At 41.8% G+C, this 17244-nt stretch overlaps 1 protein-coding gene across 1 annotated transcript in view; it reads right to left on the bottom strand.

The window, feature by feature from the left end:
• Positions 1-17244, bottom strand: part of abca2 (ATP-binding cassette, sub-family A (ABC1), member 2) — a 109705-nt gene that overhangs the window by 35219 nt on the left and 57242 nt on the right. The window contains exons 10-21 of the mRNA XM_074669749.1: positions 16009-16168; positions 13522-13650; positions 13098-13265; positions 9908-10004; positions 9015-9188; positions 7165-7267; positions 3443-3557; positions 2958-3148; positions 2309-2459; positions 2024-2228; positions 1664-1828; positions 14-194 (exon numbers count right to left, since the gene is read on the bottom strand). Of these exons, the coding sequence (XP_074525850.1) occupies positions 14-194; positions 1664-1828; positions 2024-2228; positions 2309-2459; positions 2958-3148; positions 3443-3557; positions 7165-7267; positions 9015-9188; positions 9908-10004; positions 13098-13265; positions 13522-13650; positions 16009-16168 (1839 nt within the window). The remainder of the gene's footprint in view (positions 1-13; positions 195-1663; positions 1829-2023; positions 2229-2308; positions 2460-2957; positions 3149-3442; positions 3558-7164; positions 7268-9014; positions 9189-9907; positions 10005-13097; positions 13266-13521; positions 13651-16008; positions 16169-17244) is intronic.

Below are 17244 nucleotides of genomic sequence, written 5' to 3'. Positions count from 1 at the left end.
GAGACCCACTCACATGGTGGTGGTCTTGCCAGCCCCGTTGTGTCCCAGGAAGGAGACCACCTGGTTCTCATGGAGGTTGAGGCTCAGTTTGTTGAGGGCCAGCTTGCTGCCTGTCTTGTACACTTTGGTCAGTTTGTCGATACACACCACCAGTGGGAGGTGGCTGGGCTCCTCCTCGATGCCGCGCATCTCCTCTGGAGTCACAAGAAGAAAAACTGTTATGAACAGAGCATAATTGACTTCACTGCTAAAGATATTCTCTGCCTGAGTGGACTGTCCTGTTAACGGGGCAGCTCAAAATGCTTTATGCCAGGTCTTCTAAAGTAATGTTCATGGATGTCTTCTATGTAAAGGCAAAAAGGGACCAAACCACTTAGGTTTGTCATGTAACCCTGAGAAAGAAAGAGAATGATTCGTCAGTGAACTAAGACTGACTTTTGAAAAAAAAAAAAAAAAAAGAAAGAGTGTCGACTCAATCACAGTCTTACAGAAAACCATAAAAGGCCCTCTAAGAGCGCAGACCTCCACCAAGCATGTTATGATTGTCACCAACACTTTAGTCCTACTTTAATGTCATACTCCCTTTCAGCAGACTGCCTGCTACAATTTTGTGTTAGAGCGCGGTCACACTGGCCATCCAAATCGTGCTGTGCCTAAGCACGATTGCCCACCTGCAGCGCTGTTCCCCAGCTGGAGAGTACGGCTGGCGGTCACACTACCCCAATATGAACCAGACTTAAGCGGGTATCACACACGCGCACTACCCGCCTACGTCAACGTGAAGCATCTGTTTACATGAAGCGCGATCTCATCAGAGTCAGCACAATGTGACACAGAGAACACTGCTACAACTTTAGAGACTTTTGGACTTATACTAAGTCGTTTTCGCCTGACACAGCCCTCTAATACCCCCGCTTTGTTTAAAATGATCGTCGAGAGATGCTCTCGCGGTGATTATACGTAATAGAATGCACGCGCTGTCCTCGTGCTTGTGCTTGTGCTCGTGCATGAAATAAACCGTGCCGAAGCCCACCTCTTCGAAGCGTGCCGAAGCACGGAAGGGAATCGTGCTTGAGCACGGTACAGTTGAGGTCACACTGGCCTTTCCAAACGTGCTTTACGGCTGAAGCGTGCTTAGGCACGGCACGATTGGCCAGTGTGACCGCGTCCTTAGTTGCAGGTTTGTACGATAATTTGTTTCCTGACAGTGTTGAAAATGATGATGACCCAGTACATATTTCATATTCTGGATCTTAGTATCCAGAATATTGTCAGGATCTGGATTGTACTTTTACATCTGTCAGAAATTATGGTGACCTTGTCTTGTATCGTTTTGCTAAGCAATCCAGCCATTTATGGTGGAGTTATAAACACATATGGTGAAAACAGCCCTATCTCACAATGATAAAGAATCTTTTATAAAAGTCCTGGATCCAGACGGTGATCCAGATCACCTCCAAAATTTAATCACTTCTTCCTTAACTCATTTTGAACATTTCCTGAAAATTTCATCAAGATCTGTTTGTTACTTTCTGAGTTATGTTGTTTACAAACAAAAAAAATGACAAACACTACTGAAAAAACACTTCCTTGGTGGAGGTAATCAACCACATTAAGAGAAAACTTGTTTATCTTCAAGTCCTAAACAAATCCTTTTCTGTACCTGATCTCCTCTGGTCCATGGCACAGGCCTGATCCTCCTCCATCACACTCAACCTGGCAGCTCCACCCCCACACCATGGCCAGTCCCACGTCTCCACACGCCCACTACCAGACCAATAGGACTTCTGCAGGGGGAAGTACCAGGGGCGCGGCAGTCCATACATTCCTGGAGGAGAAAAACGCATTAAGTCATATTAATCTGAATATAAACAGACTGTTAAAAAAATTTAAAAAAACACACAAATGATCCTTTAACCTGAGACCAGGCGGAGACAGGTCATCCATGTACACGCAGTAAATGAAACTCAGTTGATTCATAAAGTCAAACTGATTAAAAATCTAGGAGGTATTGATTCCATACCTGGATGCACAGCCTCGATGTACCAGGTGAGGACCCCATACACACCAGCATCGATGATGAGCATCATCATGGACAGACCCAGGTTAAAGTCATCACCTTCCACAGGTGACTGGTTGATCGTTCGCCACTGGATGCCGACACCCGCGACCTCATAGAGCGCGAAATACTTGGAGCCCAGGCCGAAGGCAGTGGTGGACATCAGGGACTGCAGGAGAAAATTCACCTCAGTGAAATCTGAGATTACAAACGTAAACAAGTCTCACATTGAAAGTTAAAGGGCCTTACAGCGATGCACTTCTCAAACGCGGTGATTTTGTCATGAGCCACCTCCTCCCTGATGGCCACGTACATGTAGGGGACGTAGCTGAGGAAGTAGATGATTCCTCCACAGGCTGAGGCCAGCTTGGCTTTGGAGTAGATCACCGACACTAAAAAACTGGAGAACAAAGAGAAGTTAACCTCTGGATCATTAGTGATTTAAACAATCTTAGTTCAAACATGGATATTAAGTGTTTGGACTAAACCTGCGCAGTTTTTAAACCTCTACATATTCAAACGTTGTAGAAATCCATGAATCTGTCTGTAAACTGATCAAAACAGACCAGTCTAAAAATAGCATGAGATCTCCACGAGACTTGCTAAAATGATGAGGTCATCACATAAGGATCTGCTGGTTCATTTACACTCCGGGAGGCGGGCCCCAAAACACCAAGGTTTGACCATAGTCCTTCTACTGACAGGCCTCCAGAGGACTGAGCAAAGGCGGTTTGACCCAAATTTGAGGCAGGATGGTCTCATTTGTCTAAATTTCCCTTTTCTCTTTTAACAACTACATTTCAAGATTTGATCCAGGGGCTCTTGTTTGGGGTTTTATTTCAAAGATGTTTTGGCATGTGCTTAAAAAATCCTAGAAAGGGGAACTCTGAGATCTGACCAGAACATGATGGTGGCCACAGCATAGATGGTGAGGAAGAGCCAGATGATGAAGGGGTCACTGTGGAGAAGCACACGGCCGTATTTCAAGATGGCTGTCAAGGCGGTGACTGAGATGGACAACTGGACGAAGCCGGTAATGAACCAGGCCACCCAGTGGACTGCGTTGTTTAGACCCATCATCTTCATCACCTGGGGAAGAATCACATCCCAATCTGTAACTGACCTGCATTATTTATCATAAGCTTGGTTTTCAGTGCTACACCTGGCTGTGATTTACACACACCAAACGTTTGTCAGATCTTATGTCTGTTGGTTTCAGTTTGCACACAGGGTTTTAAAAATATAAACATAAAAACCAGAGAAAGCCTTGTCTTTTTAAAATAAGACAAGGAAAAAAAAGAACCATAAACATTGATATAAGTCCCTCTTGGCATATTAACCAGGATGTATAAAATACAGACAGGTAAGACGTTTCAGCCTGACCTCTTTGAGCCGGTGCTCCTTCTCAGCCACGATGTGCTGAATCATCATGGCCACTGAGTAAACCCAGGAGATCACCATGCACAGAGGCATCATGTGCTCGATCACAAACAGGAAACTGAAAAACACATTAAAAAAACCACAACAGAGGAGATCAGACAGGAAGTGTAACCTCACATCTGAGCTAAAGCCTTCCCTGTGCAACAGTTGGGGCATAGTCCTGTTTGTGCTATACCTGGGTGGGACTTTTATGCTTTAGGGCAGACTAGTCGGCCAATTGAAGGAAATACAAAAGAAAAACTGTCTTATCGTGGGGCTGATGATGTTTTGTTTGCAGTATGCTAATTCTACGGCGTCTTTTTGTCCAGTTAGTCCTGTTTGTGGTAAGGGCGCTCTGAGGACTAACTGGAAAGCGTGTGTTTTTCTAGAAAAAAGACTCTGTTTCCCATGAGCACTAGCAACCACTGTCATCAAGACATGACTCTTACCAAGACATGGGCTGTTTTCCAAACCACCAACTACACTAGCAGTGCCTACTTTTTTGGTCAAAACTCAGTACGTAGTGGTCAGTATACAAAAACTTGCAAAATCTGCAGTTTGCCAAAAATACCCGGATGTCCGACTGATCCAGGAAAATTTCTCAGAATGAAACTGACCAGTCTACCTGACATACTGTTTCCCACAATGCATGGCGCTAATGCTGTTTGTCAATGTGAGTGACAGGTTTTGGTGAATTACCGCCATCTATCGGGATGAGTCGGCAATACAACAACAGGTTGGGCCAGAAAGATTTACCCATTTTTTTCCGCACTATTCAAAATGCTTGCAGACAAACATAACAAACATTGAACACAGTTTCTATACTTTATTCTTTGTCACCAAAAAGATTTACATCTCAATATGGCCACCCTCTGCCTTTATTATAGCCTGGAGACGACCTGGTACTGCCTGGCATGAGCGCCATTCTGTCTCAGCATCAAGCTCTGACTTCATCAGAGCTGTCTTCAAAGTGGTGACACTGCTGTGAGATACTCTTGAGACCTCCCTCTCCAGGATAGACCAGATCGCAAAGTCCTTTGGATTGATGTCCGGACTTGACGGAGGCCACATGTTCTTGTCCCAGAGACTGGGAAAGTGCTGCTTGCACCAGGCCTGTGTGACGTTGGATGTGTGAGCTGGTGCTCCATCTTGTGTGAAGACATACTGGTTTCCAAACGCATCGGTACACCAAGGCAACACTTTTTCTTCAAGCATTTGAAGGTACACCTGGCTGTTCACTTTCACACCCTCCTGAATGAAGACCAAAGGAGACTTTGAGCCATCAGATGCAACAGCAACCCACATCATGACTCCAGCTGGCTTCAGAAGACCAAAATGAGTTCTGCAGCCTTCAGGTAGGTGCTGTGCACTATGTGCATAAACCCTGTCATTCTAGGAACTGACCACTGCCTGAACGGTGAAGATCTTCTCATCAGACCAAACCAGGACTTTGTCTGCGGCACTCTGGATTGCCTGCAGCATCATTTTCCCCCTGTCAATCTGTTTTTTCTTAGAAGCGGCTGAAATCAGTTTCTGTGTTGCATTTTTAGTGCTTTCAGTCCAAGATCCTGTTTGACAATTCTTCTCAGTGAAGTTCTTGAGATGTTCACTTCCTTTGCTGTTGCTCTCATGCTCCTGTGAAGATTCCTTTGGATTCTCTTCCTCACCATCTCAACAACCCTTTCAGTCCGGACTGAACGTTTTCTTCCAGGGATTGGCTTGCTGCTGGTATTGCCAGTCTCCTTGTATCGTTTTATGACATTGTAGACAGTCTTACGACAAACATTCACCTTTTTCATGATTTGCATTGTTGTCAGTCCAGCCTCCCTCAAGGCCACAATCTGGTCAGGCTTACCCTTCAATGCCATACTCGACGATCATCAGGAGTAAACAAATGAACTCAGGTACATCAAAAGCTATGCCTTTTAAGAGAAACTATCCAAAATTTCAAGTTTCTAGGACGAAAGCTAAGCAAACAAAATCGAGATATAGGATGGGTAAATCTTTCTGGCCCACCCTGTACAACACAACACTAACATTAGACAAACCATTCGATTAAATTAAAAGTGAAACACCAGTAAATCTTGTCACATTTGGTTGTAAAAGAGGTGTTTACTTCTACAAATTAATGCATAAACCAATAATTACCTTTTTTTCCAATATGTGGATCATGTGGGGGTGTTTTTTCCATCAGCTGTAAATATAAAAACTAAATCCCTCCCAGATTCTTTTAAATAAAGGACATCACATTTGTTGTAAGATTAAAAATTATGTTTCTGCTGTGGTATGATTAACAAAACAACTAAAATGTCACGATCTACCCAGAGTTTGTTTTGTACATTTTAAATAAAGGTAAAAAAAAATAACTGTAGCTCCGCCTTCCAAAACTTAAATCCGGAGTAGTTTTCTACAAAACAGGCCCGTCATACTACATACTACAGGTAAAAGTAGTATGTAGTAGGTGGTTTGGAAAACAGCCATAGACTTGTTTAGAAGCAAATGAATAGAGAGCAGGCTTTTCAATTTCTGATTTACTGTGGAAGTATTAAAGTGTCAGGCAGGCTTTGTTGGTGGTGGAGCCCAATAACACGGTTAAGTTTGTTTCTTTGTGAAGTTTCTCGGTCAGATCTCCAGTCTTATTCTCACTCTGCTTGTTGTCAGTACCTGTTGTCAGGTACTCGGCAACTGTACAGGGTTGCCGAGTACCTGACAACATTAACTTTGATCCTCTGAGAGAAGGATTTAGAGTTTTTCCGGGAAAAAGACTCTTTTTCCCACGAGCACTGGCACCCACTGTCATAAAGACGTGACTCTTGCCAAGGTGTGTTGTTTTGAAGCAAATGAATGTAGGTCAGATCTTCTTTTTCATACTACTTTTCTTTGCTCAAGAAAACTTTCCCCAGAATGCAAAGCAACAATGTAATGTATTTATTTATGGTTACGCAGTGCTATTGTTTAAAGCAGGACAACAATCAAATCTGCTTTGACGTCCTTTTTCATTTTAACAGGATTCTCCTGGACTGCCTATGCATATAGAAGTGAAACTTTTTCAGGATCACTCAAAAAGTCCTTGCAGGACTCCATTTATCTGTTTGTGGTGTCTTTGTTTCAATATAAACACACACTGTCTTCCTTCAGTGGTAAGGTCAGGTCGATCCTCAACTACTTGAAAAAAAAAAAACTTTTGTATTATTTGTTGAATGAAGGTAGATTTATCATTTTTGATGCATTCGGGAAGTCAGGAAATCTCAACGTTGACTGTCTTCAGTGACTCTGCATTGAGCAGATCAGTGTCTCGGTGTAAACGTTTGATCCATAACAGAATGCTGTTGCTCTTTGTGCAGATATCTGTGTATAGAGAGATATCAATCCTCCTCAGATTAACTTCAATCAGAGCCAGGATGTCATTACTCTGGATTGGGCTCCCCCTGCTTTTGCTCTCCATACAAACTGTTTTTAGACAACAAAGCCAACTGACACCTGAATGGGGTGTGCTGAGTGGCCTGCTAGTAAAGATTTGAGACACAATCTGTAGATAATGATGAGTATCTGCTACATCTGGGGAACACAGTTTGTTTCACCAGGTAGTTAAATAAAGTGTAAAACGTATTTTCAAACACACTTCTATACTTCACTCGTTATGACCTGAACTTATTGGAGAAGACATCCGAGTGTTTTTTTCTTACTCGTCTCTGGTGTAACACGGGTAAGGAAACATCTGAACGTAGTTCCCTGGCTCCACCACGTCATGGCCCACAAATGTGTTGATGATTGCTCGCTCTATCATATCTAGAGGATGAGAAAGAAACCAAAAATCAGAGTTATCAGTAACTTGAGTCTTTAGTTTTTCAACTTCCTGTATTTCTGATGGTTCCTGTTTTTTTTTTTTATTTGTCCAGCTTAACAGACCAAAGGTTTGACGCAAAATGAAGCAAAATGAAGTCCTCACTGTTAGGTAGTAATCCAGTAACTTTCTACCGATGAAATGAAAGATCACTGTTGCTTCCATGTTCTTGGAACCAGAATGTTGATCTGAACGAATCAAACCAGTCAGGAAATCTGCCCTGACACAAACCTCTGGAGGTAACACAGCCCTGTCAGTTTATTCCTCATATCTAATATCAGCCGTAAATTGCCTCTGTCAGGCTCCTCGCACTGCGTCTTGTCGGTCTGGATGATTTTTTGTGGATCAACTTTCTGTGTGCCGAGCAGCTTCCTGCTCTGCTTCCTGAATAAAAGATGACTTGCAGAGAGAAAGTGCTGCTGCTGCAGCTTCCACTGGTGTCTTCACAGGTGCTCCCTTTCCACAGCGCACACAGTAAGCACTTCACCGGGATAAGTCTGTTTCTTACTCAAACAAATATTAAACAATGAGTTTGACACACGGACCAGCTCCCCGGGGACTGGTGTCCGTGAACTGATTTACGATTCAGGTTGAAACTATCTGCAGACACCCCCCAAAACTATAAGGCCTCTTCTGAATCTGAATCTGACCACAGAGGTAATGCAACAAGTCAAACATTACTAGCTTATTACTCTAAGTCTGTACCATGTGTAGAGCATACACACACACTGGACAAAGAGGCGTTCAAAGGATGTCCTTTAACCATCATTTTAGGATGTTTACCTTTGGTCTCCTGAAGGGGCAGACTGTTACTCCAGATGACGTCTTTTTCTGACTTCTACGGGGCATCCATTTTTGACGGGCACAGTACCTCCGTATAAGAGCTACCCATTAAAAGAGAAGTCAAGTCGCTAGGGGCTGAACTATTGTCGCTGCTGCTACTGGAGCCATTTTAAGCATTCTTTTTGTTTTCATACTACTTCCAGTTTCTGGTCATAACTGTAGTCAAGTTTCTGAAGGTGGCATTGTGTTCTGGTTCATTTTCCTGTAGCTTCATTTGATTTTCTTAGCTGTAGATGGTAACTGTAAATACAAACAGGACATTATACATTTCCACTTCAAACCTGCTGCTGAGCCAAATGAAGCTACAGGAAAATGAACCAGTACAGGATAACACATCACCATTTTAGAATGGAAAACAGGAAATGGAAACAAACAAGAAAACAAAATCCATTTATTTTCTACGCTGCTTAGCCTGTTTAAGGTCATGGGTGGCTGGAGCCTATCCCAGCTGTTTTTGCCAAGGCACACCATGGACTGGTCGCCGGTCAATCAGGACTAGCAAATGAAATGTTTCTTACTTTCAAAACCAATGTTTAAAATTAGACTTCCACAAGTGACGGTGAAAGATCAGAGGTCTTTTGAACATCTCTCTGTGCAGTGGGGAGGTACGTCATAAATGGATGTTCAGAAGAGGTCAGAAAAAAGATTTAGTCCAGAGGAACAGTTTGCACCTTCAGGAGACCAAAGGTAGACGTCCGTCTCCTTGACAATGAAAGTACGTCCTCTAAATGTCTTTATGCAGTGGGCTCACTCACTTACTCCTGCTTGGTCTTGGACTGACATACACAATAAGGACATGACCTGCACGTCCATCAGACGTCTGATGTTTAGTGGGCAGTGTTCATTTACCTTGAATCCAAACAAAGCCATACAGGAAGTAGAACTTCCCGCCAGTGTTGGGCCCAGGGCGCCAGTACGCCCGTCTGATCTCGTTGGTTTTCTCCGTGAAGCTGGAGTTTTGTCTGATCTTGTACAGAACATGAGGAGGCAGTGAGCCGTCATTGTTAGTCTGGAAAATCACACCTGGAGAAAGAAAGAGAAGAGATTAGGTCTGAAGGGTCCTGGTGGATAAAATAGAACATAAAGTGCATGTTTGAAGAAGACGTTTTTTAATCTACAACTACTTCTGGAAAATAACACTAACTTAGTGTCACCACTGAGAAACTGAGGCCAAGCTGCAGTTCAGTCATGACCTGAATCCAATATACAAACCATGCTCAGTTGGTACTAAGGGGCCCAAAGTGAGCCAAGAAAAAATCCCCACACCATTACACCAGCAGCAGCAGCCTGAACCGTTGATACAAGGCAGGATGGATCCATGTTTTTATTTTTACTCTAAATCCTGAGCCGACCATTTGAATGTGGAGCAAAATTCCAGACTCATTTGACCAGGCAACGCTTTTCAGTCTTCTGTAAACCCTTGAGATAGTTGTAGGTGAAAATCCCAGAAGCTCAGCAGTTTGTCAAATACCCAGACCAACAACCACGCCACATTCAAAGTCCCTTAAATCACCTTTCTTCATTTTGATGCTCAGTTTGAACTTCAGAAGCTCATCTTCATCCTGTCTACATGTCTATATGCATTGAGTTTCTGACTCTTACTACTCTGTGTTCTATCCTGAACTTGGTGACTCTGTGTTTCTCTGTGTTTCTCTGTATATATTTCTAACTTAGATTGTGGGGCATTGCACTGTTTTTTTTATTCTGTGTTTTTGCACAGGGCACAGCTGAGAGCAACTCACTGGCAAACACAGACACGTTGTCCTGGTAAGCCTGGTTCAGGGTGTAGTTCACGATGCTGTCCTCGTCTGGAAAGCCCTTAAAGACGTCCACACTGACCTGAGAGGGACAAAGAAACATTAAACTATCACAGTGAGTGGCAGCACCTCCAGAATGTTGTACAAAATTTTTATGTATCTTACCCTAAATCTAATGCAGTAACCATTTACTTTAGATAATCATCTGATAAGCTGTCACACTGAGCTGTGTTCCCTGACTGTTATCTAAAACACAGACTTATGTTCAGCAATTTTGTCTTAGCCGGCCTGATTTTCAGTGACTTCAGCTCAAATATCATCAGACAGACAAGCCTCGAGGAATTTTTCTCAAAAAAAAAAAAAAAAATTAATTCAACAGAAAAAAACTTTACCTTTCTAAAAATAAGCTACTTATTCATATATCAAACTATATATCACTTGTTTCAGCTGAGGAAGAGAAAAGCCCAGTGGATTTGGATAAAATCTTCATTCAGAACTTCACTGCTATATTATCTTATATACAGTTAACTGAGGTTGAAAACATTTAATAGCTGGCAGCCCCAGAAGCTGCTGGTGTTCCAGTGTAAAGTGTGACCCTGTTAACTGGTGACTAACAGCTTAGAGCGCCTCTAAAATATCACTTTAGTTTTTCATTTAAAGACACATTTGATGGGTTTATTTCTTATATTAAAGTTAAATATGAACTGTAGTATGCTTGCAAATAATTCTGCACGTTCCAATTGTTTTCATAACAACCACTGACATGTTTTGCTAAAGGTTAGCGTGAACACTTTCAACCCCAAAACACCAATTACTCTGTAACAATTATGATCCTGTCAGAAATCCACAGAACTTGAGTTCATGGTAAAGTATCATTTCTGACAACATACCAAAGAACAAATACACATTTTTATGCTGCTGACAGCTTGATTCTGAGTTTAAAGAAAACTAACTCATCAGAACAAAAGGAGCTAACCACAGCTTTCTTTGTTAGAATGCACAGTGTCTCTATAATGATGAAGGCAGGGGTTCAGCTGGGGTTGGAATTCAGCCCAGGAGCTTGGTTTGGAGCAGACTGTTATCTAATCACATGAACGCAAATGGAACTTTAATTTTAGGACATACTTTTATTGGCAGTATAAAAACAATCAAGCCTATGGGTGCATGCGTACGTGTGTGTTCAATGATATGAGCAATAAAAATGAAAAACAAGCAGCTTATCAAAACCAAGGCAAACATTCAGAAACAGACTTTAACCCCCACAGTTCAACAGTTTCATTTAGCAGACGCTTTTGTCCAAAGAGACGGACAACACAAGCAAGAATTTAGACAGAAGGAAAACCTTAGTGCAACAACAGTGCTACAAGTTATTTGGCTGCAGGTGCTGCCATAAAGTGCAGTGTTTTTATTTTGTTTTTTTAAATAATGTGGAATAATCTAGCCAACAAAACACAATTGATTGCTGCAACAATATACTTCAACTCTTAACAATATTCAGTAGTTAGTGCTGAAAATTCGCTAAGACCTGGGTCTGAGACCTTCTGACTCACTCTACCCCTGAAGACACAGAGGAGAAGTATGGAATGAATTTTCTGTCTTAATTCAAGAGCACCTTTAATTCATTTGAGAGCAGTATTTTATTCATTTTATGCTCAAATTTCATGGTATTGTCTCTCAAAACTCTGCTCTTGTGCTCAAATTTTCAATACTGTGTGTGCTTAAACTGTGCCCTCGCGCTCGGTTATAATGCTCGGTTATAACCAAGCACAAGGACACAGTTTGAGCACGCCCAGAGCAAATTTGAGCGCAAAAGAGCAGAGTTTTAATATCTATCTATTTTTAAAGTTTGAGCATGAAATCAATAAAATACTGCTCTCAAATCAATTAAAAGTGCTCTTGATTTAAGATAAGAAATTCATTCCGTAGAGAAGGCTCAGATTAAGTGTTCCCTGAACAGATTAGTTTTCAGATGTCTCTTAAAGTAGAAAGGGACTCTGTGGATCATATACAGTTAGTTAATTCATTCCTCCATTTGGGAACAACAGAGGAGAAGAGTCTGGCTAGAGATTTAGAGCCACACTGGGCTGGGAGCACCAGGCGTCTTTCACAAGCAGAGCGTAGTGGGCCAGAAGAAGTGTAGACCTGGATGAGGGACCCCAGGTAGGCAGGAGCCATTCTCCTTCTCCTGAGTTTAACAGAGTTGGACTGATGTACTAAGCATAACATCATCATGATAGAGCCATACAGGCAGTGCTTGCTAACTTGTGCTGCTGCTGCGTGGTCTTGTGTTACATGCCTGGCTGACTGGCCGCACTGCGCTCAGCCTCCTCGCCACGGAAAGATCCGTCATTTTGGCTGCATCCTGTGCTAAACTTTTTTTTTTTGCCCTCAGCTTTTCTGCTCCACCCATCTTTTTTTTCTTGCTCTTTTCTTTAAAACAATTCTGGTACTCTTTCTTTCTCTCTTTCCATGTTTTTTGCTTTCTTTCTTTCCTTAAAAGAAAACAATGGTTTAATGACTGAGCTGCTGAGCCAATCACATTTCAATAGAAACAAAGATCTGTTCAAACTGACAGTACACATGACATCATCTCCAATACACCATGGCCGGAGCTGTTTGCTGGCCTGTGACTGAAGGAATGAATGTTTCAAGTGATCTTGATCACATCATCACAGGAAACGCCAGTGTGCCGTTGCTACAATATACTGAGTGTGCTGATGTTTGTATTTGTTATCGTTGTGTTTGTCCGGCAGCACTGGCTGGGGCTTGTTGGTGCAAAAATGTGGTGAGATGGCAACACCAGACACAAGTACTTTAATCATGGCTCTTTTTCTCTGAAGGAATATTCATTCATTCTTGAGCTTACAGACATCATCTCTTCGTTTTTTTTCCAAAAAACAAGCCTTGAAAGGGGGGCGGGGTTGTCATAAAAACAGGGGTATCTTTTCAGGCCAACAGGGTAGATCATTGACACAGGCTGGGCTTGCTACCTGCGGCTGCGAGGGCAGGCAGCTACAGTCAACTAGGACTGCATTCTGGGTAAAAAAAAATCTCCCCTGCCACCGACCTGGAACAGACCAGCCGTTTCGAAAACCTCCTAAATCTCCCTATGGTCAGTCCGTACCTGGAAGTAGGTTGTTACGAGGTCTATAAAGTCTGTTTACATCAAACTGACCTTAGACATGAAACGTGTCCAGCCACAGGCGGCGTTATCGATGGTGTCCAGCTGCTCCAGCAGGGTGGAGGTGTTAGGAAGAGTGTAGTTTCCCTCCATCAGACTCTGCATCAGCTCGCTGTCAGTGCCGTTCAACAGCTCAGAGTGCTGCTGCAGCTCTGAGGACAGCTGCAGACAAGAGACAGACAGAGCATGAATGGAGCCGGATGTGTGCACTATCACATGAAAACAGATTCTTTTCAACCCTTTCAACATAACCGTCTTTAGATTCTGTCATCAGCATTCCCAGAATGATAAGCCCATAACAGGATTTGTATGACCAAGAAGAGAAGAGACTTATTTAAAATGTGTTCACTTCTAGCTGGTTCAGACGTAGCAGCCATAAAAATCACTAAATCCCTTCTAACCCATCAACTGTGCATACCTGCTGCAGCCACAACAGGCGGTTGTGCAGCCATCCTTCCTCCAGGAACGTCCTGAGCTGGGCTGAGATGTTGAGCCACACGTGGGTGTAGTGTGTCACGTTCCCAACGAATGCAAACGTCTCGTTAGCCTGCACGTGAGGAGAAAATTGAAAAAAAAACCTGAACAAATGTTTTCTTTTCTTCTCTTGGTAGATTTTCTGTGAAACTTGTCCACACAGTTTCCTCCTCCTCCCTCTCTATCTCTCAGCCTCCCACACTCACTCGGTCTGCAGCCCACTCGCTCAGTGAACAGACCACAGAGCTGCAGTCAGACTGAGCTCACACAAAGATGATCAGGGGAGGTTTGTGCTAACGCTCAGACAAAGAGTGGGTTACATGTGACACAGTGAATCAGGTGGTCGTGTAAACTGAAGATTACAGGTGAAGAAATCACACCTTCAGTTAATTCTAATACTTCCTGCTGACAGTCCGATTCTGAATGGATCAGCCATTCACTGATGTGCTGCATCCACACGTACAGGGATAAAATCCTGGTTTAGTAAAATAATGATGCAGTGTTGATGATGTGAGCAAATCCTCTAAAACAGCTGTACCCAGACTTTTCAGGCTGCATACCCCCTTTTACCTCCTGACTTAGCTGATGCACCCCCACTGCCCGAAACATAAAAAAAAATAACTGTGTAGTCTTTATAGCCTGCTGGCTGCTGATTACACAGAACTGAATGCACAATAATGGGCCTAATGATCTCTAAATAATAATATCTGAAAGTCAGTAATGATTGCCGAGCAATGAAAAGCAGTCATTGCTATGTAACAAAAATTCAACATTTGGCAACACTTTACTTTAGAGGTCTGCAAATTTCATGGCACTTCGGTAATAATTAGACAAAGTTTTTTCTTATTTCTTTGAAATTACCCCTGAAATTTCATGTCTATCGCAATGTCTATCTTGACTGACAGGCATTGCAAGGCCTTGGAACAGTGCTTGTGTTTTTAAAATTGTACTCTAAAACTGTGATTGTGACTTCCTCTCTTGCACTTTATATTTCAACCTTTGTCCTTAGTTTTTGGATGCTCTATCGTATTGTTTATTGTTTGTCTGTTATTTATTGTGACGTGTGCTGTTGACCTCTTGGCCAAGTCCCCCTTGTAAAAGAGATCTTGATCTCAATTGGTCTTTTTACCTGGTTAAATAAAGGTTATATACAAAAAAAAAAAGAGAGAATTTTGTGAAAATTAGCTCATAACTTCTGTCCAGATTCTGTTTTGCAGTGCGCCTGTACTCACAGTGTCTATCACAATCAGGTAAGACCAATTTACAACCCCACTCTTGGTGAATATCACATCTGAAGCCTTCAGTTGTATCATGTAAAACATTATCGGCCTCATCATAAAAGTTCATCATTTTTATGTGATTTCAATTATGCATATCAACAAACTGGGTACTAAAGAACTTAGTGAAATTAAATCACAAATGGCTAACTATTAACTGTTTATTGGGAAACTGAATTATTCACTGAACATTTCAAAGGAAATTATCAGAGGAAACAATGAACCTAACTTCTGTGTTCAATGACTAAGCAGCTATTTATCACCTGCTTCTAGCAGAAATGTTCGGATACTTCTAAAAACATTTTGTGGTGGGTTGTGCTTCAAAGAAATTATTTGCCGATTGTCACCTTCTTACCTTGCATTTTGGAGTAAATTTCAAAGAAAATGGAAAAAACAGTAACCTACCAATTGTGACTTGTGACAACAAACTTGGACATTATGTGAAAGTAGTTATGTGCTAATTTTAAAGAAGTTATGTGGTAATTTTACAGAAATAAGAACAAAACTTTGTCTAACTATTACCTAAGTGTGATGAAATTTGTGGACCTCTAAAGTAAAGTGTTACCCCACATTTAAATATTTACACTTTGAATCCCCACTAAAAAGTGTTTAAATCATTCATTTATTTAGGTATTTACTTATAAGAAAATTCACTTTTAAATTTTAATTTATTATGTAATAAATCATAAAAAAATTTATCCAAACTTTGGCTGGCTGTTCCTTTAAACTCATGCTAAATGACCCTGGCTTTGTGGGTTTGTAATAAGAGGGGATGGATTTATATTTTGTGCACTTGGATTGCTCATCTGTGGAAACAGATTAGTACAGAAAGAGTCCACATCAAATCTGCATCTATGGCTTGCAAATCATTGCACCACGATAACCAATGAGTTGCCACGATTAAAAATTAAATCTACACAGTTAAAAATCGGTACTCACAGGATACAAATCCCTGCCCACAGAGTAAAAACTATGCATCTGTGTTTGACTGCTGTTTCTAACACCATCATAAAACAATCCTGCCTCCATTCGCTTTTAAAATCTAACTATCACATTACCGGACTCTTTACATTAAGTGTCTAAAGTCTTCAGCTCCTTAAGATGATGAACACTCCACAGACACACCAGAAAATAAAACTGTGAGTGTAACTTGCCTTCTGAATCACTTTATCCACCTGGGAGCCAATGGGGGAGTAAAGGATCTTGGGATTTGTAGTCATTAAGTGAACCAGTAGGCCCAGATTCCTCTGTTCTTTGCTGGTGAATCCCAGAGAGCTCATGTTCCCCTGCTTCAAAGCCTCTGGCTCAATGATCCTGCAACCAGAGATTAAGAGTTAGAGACCAGAAAGTACACAGAGGAGTCAGCATGCAACCGTTTCTAATAAATAAAAAACTGCAGTTCATCCAGTGTCCACAAGAGGCTGAATCTGAAAGTGAGCACATCCTCATGGATCTCTTTAAAGCCTAAAAAAAAATGTTTATGTTTTGGCAGGCTGTATTTCTCTCCATTGATCTAGATGAGTTGTTAAGCTTTATATAGTGAATTAAACTGTCAGCAGCATCAAAACGTCCGGTCGTTGTGTCAGATCACTCATTACAGCAGCTGCTCAAACATAAAAACAGTCCTTTCAAACGCATCCACAACTTAAAGCATTCGCTAGAGTCAGCCATTAACAGGGTCACACTCTCCACTGAAACACCGACAAAAACTGTGGCTGTGAGCCAGTAAATGTGTTCCTGTATCCAACCTCAGTTCAGTCAGGTTTGACTGTAAACAAATCACACTGGCAGCTGACGTTCTGAAGCCAGTTTTCTCTGTGTGTCATTAATGAAAAAGTTGGTTTGGAGCCCAGCTTAAGACCAAATCACAGAGCTGAGACATTAAACAACTCAATATGGAGTGATGAATAATAAGTTATACAGTTAACAGAAGCTGATTTTGTGTCCACATTTAACTGTTTATATATGCGGATTATCATCGAAAAAATTACCATGTCAGCTAATATTTCAAGAACACAAAACTGCTGGTACCTTGATGTGTTTTGGTGGCTTGCTATGACCCAGATCTCATTTAGTGTCTCATTAAAGTTATTGACCAGAGATCTTTCTGGTCTCTTTCTTCATCTCTATTTCTGTCTCTAACTCCAGCACCGTCTCATCAGACCTCTGTCTCACATGGGTCTGGTCCTGCTCCAGGTTTCTGTCTGTTAGAGGAAGTGTGTTCTGTAACTTAATGCTGCAAAGAGCTCATAGTGGGTTAGGATGAAGAGCAGACGCCTTATCTTGTCTTCAAGTTGTGTTTTTGTCAATAATTTAACGTGAGCAGGTAAATCTACCTCTGCACATGCTGGTGTCTTCTACCGCTCTCTAATTTCACACTAAACTTGGAG

This window comes from Halichoeres trimaculatus, unplaced genomic scaffold (assembly GCF_033239565.1).
Source record: "Halichoeres trimaculatus isolate MK-OKI-2021-1 unplaced genomic scaffold, fHalTri1.1 fHalTri1_scaffold_5, whole genome shotgun sequence".
Taxonomy (NCBI): domain Eukaryota; kingdom Metazoa; phylum Chordata; class Actinopteri; order Labriformes; family Labridae; genus Halichoeres; species Halichoeres trimaculatus.
This window is presented reverse-complemented; position numbering and strand designations above follow the sequence as displayed.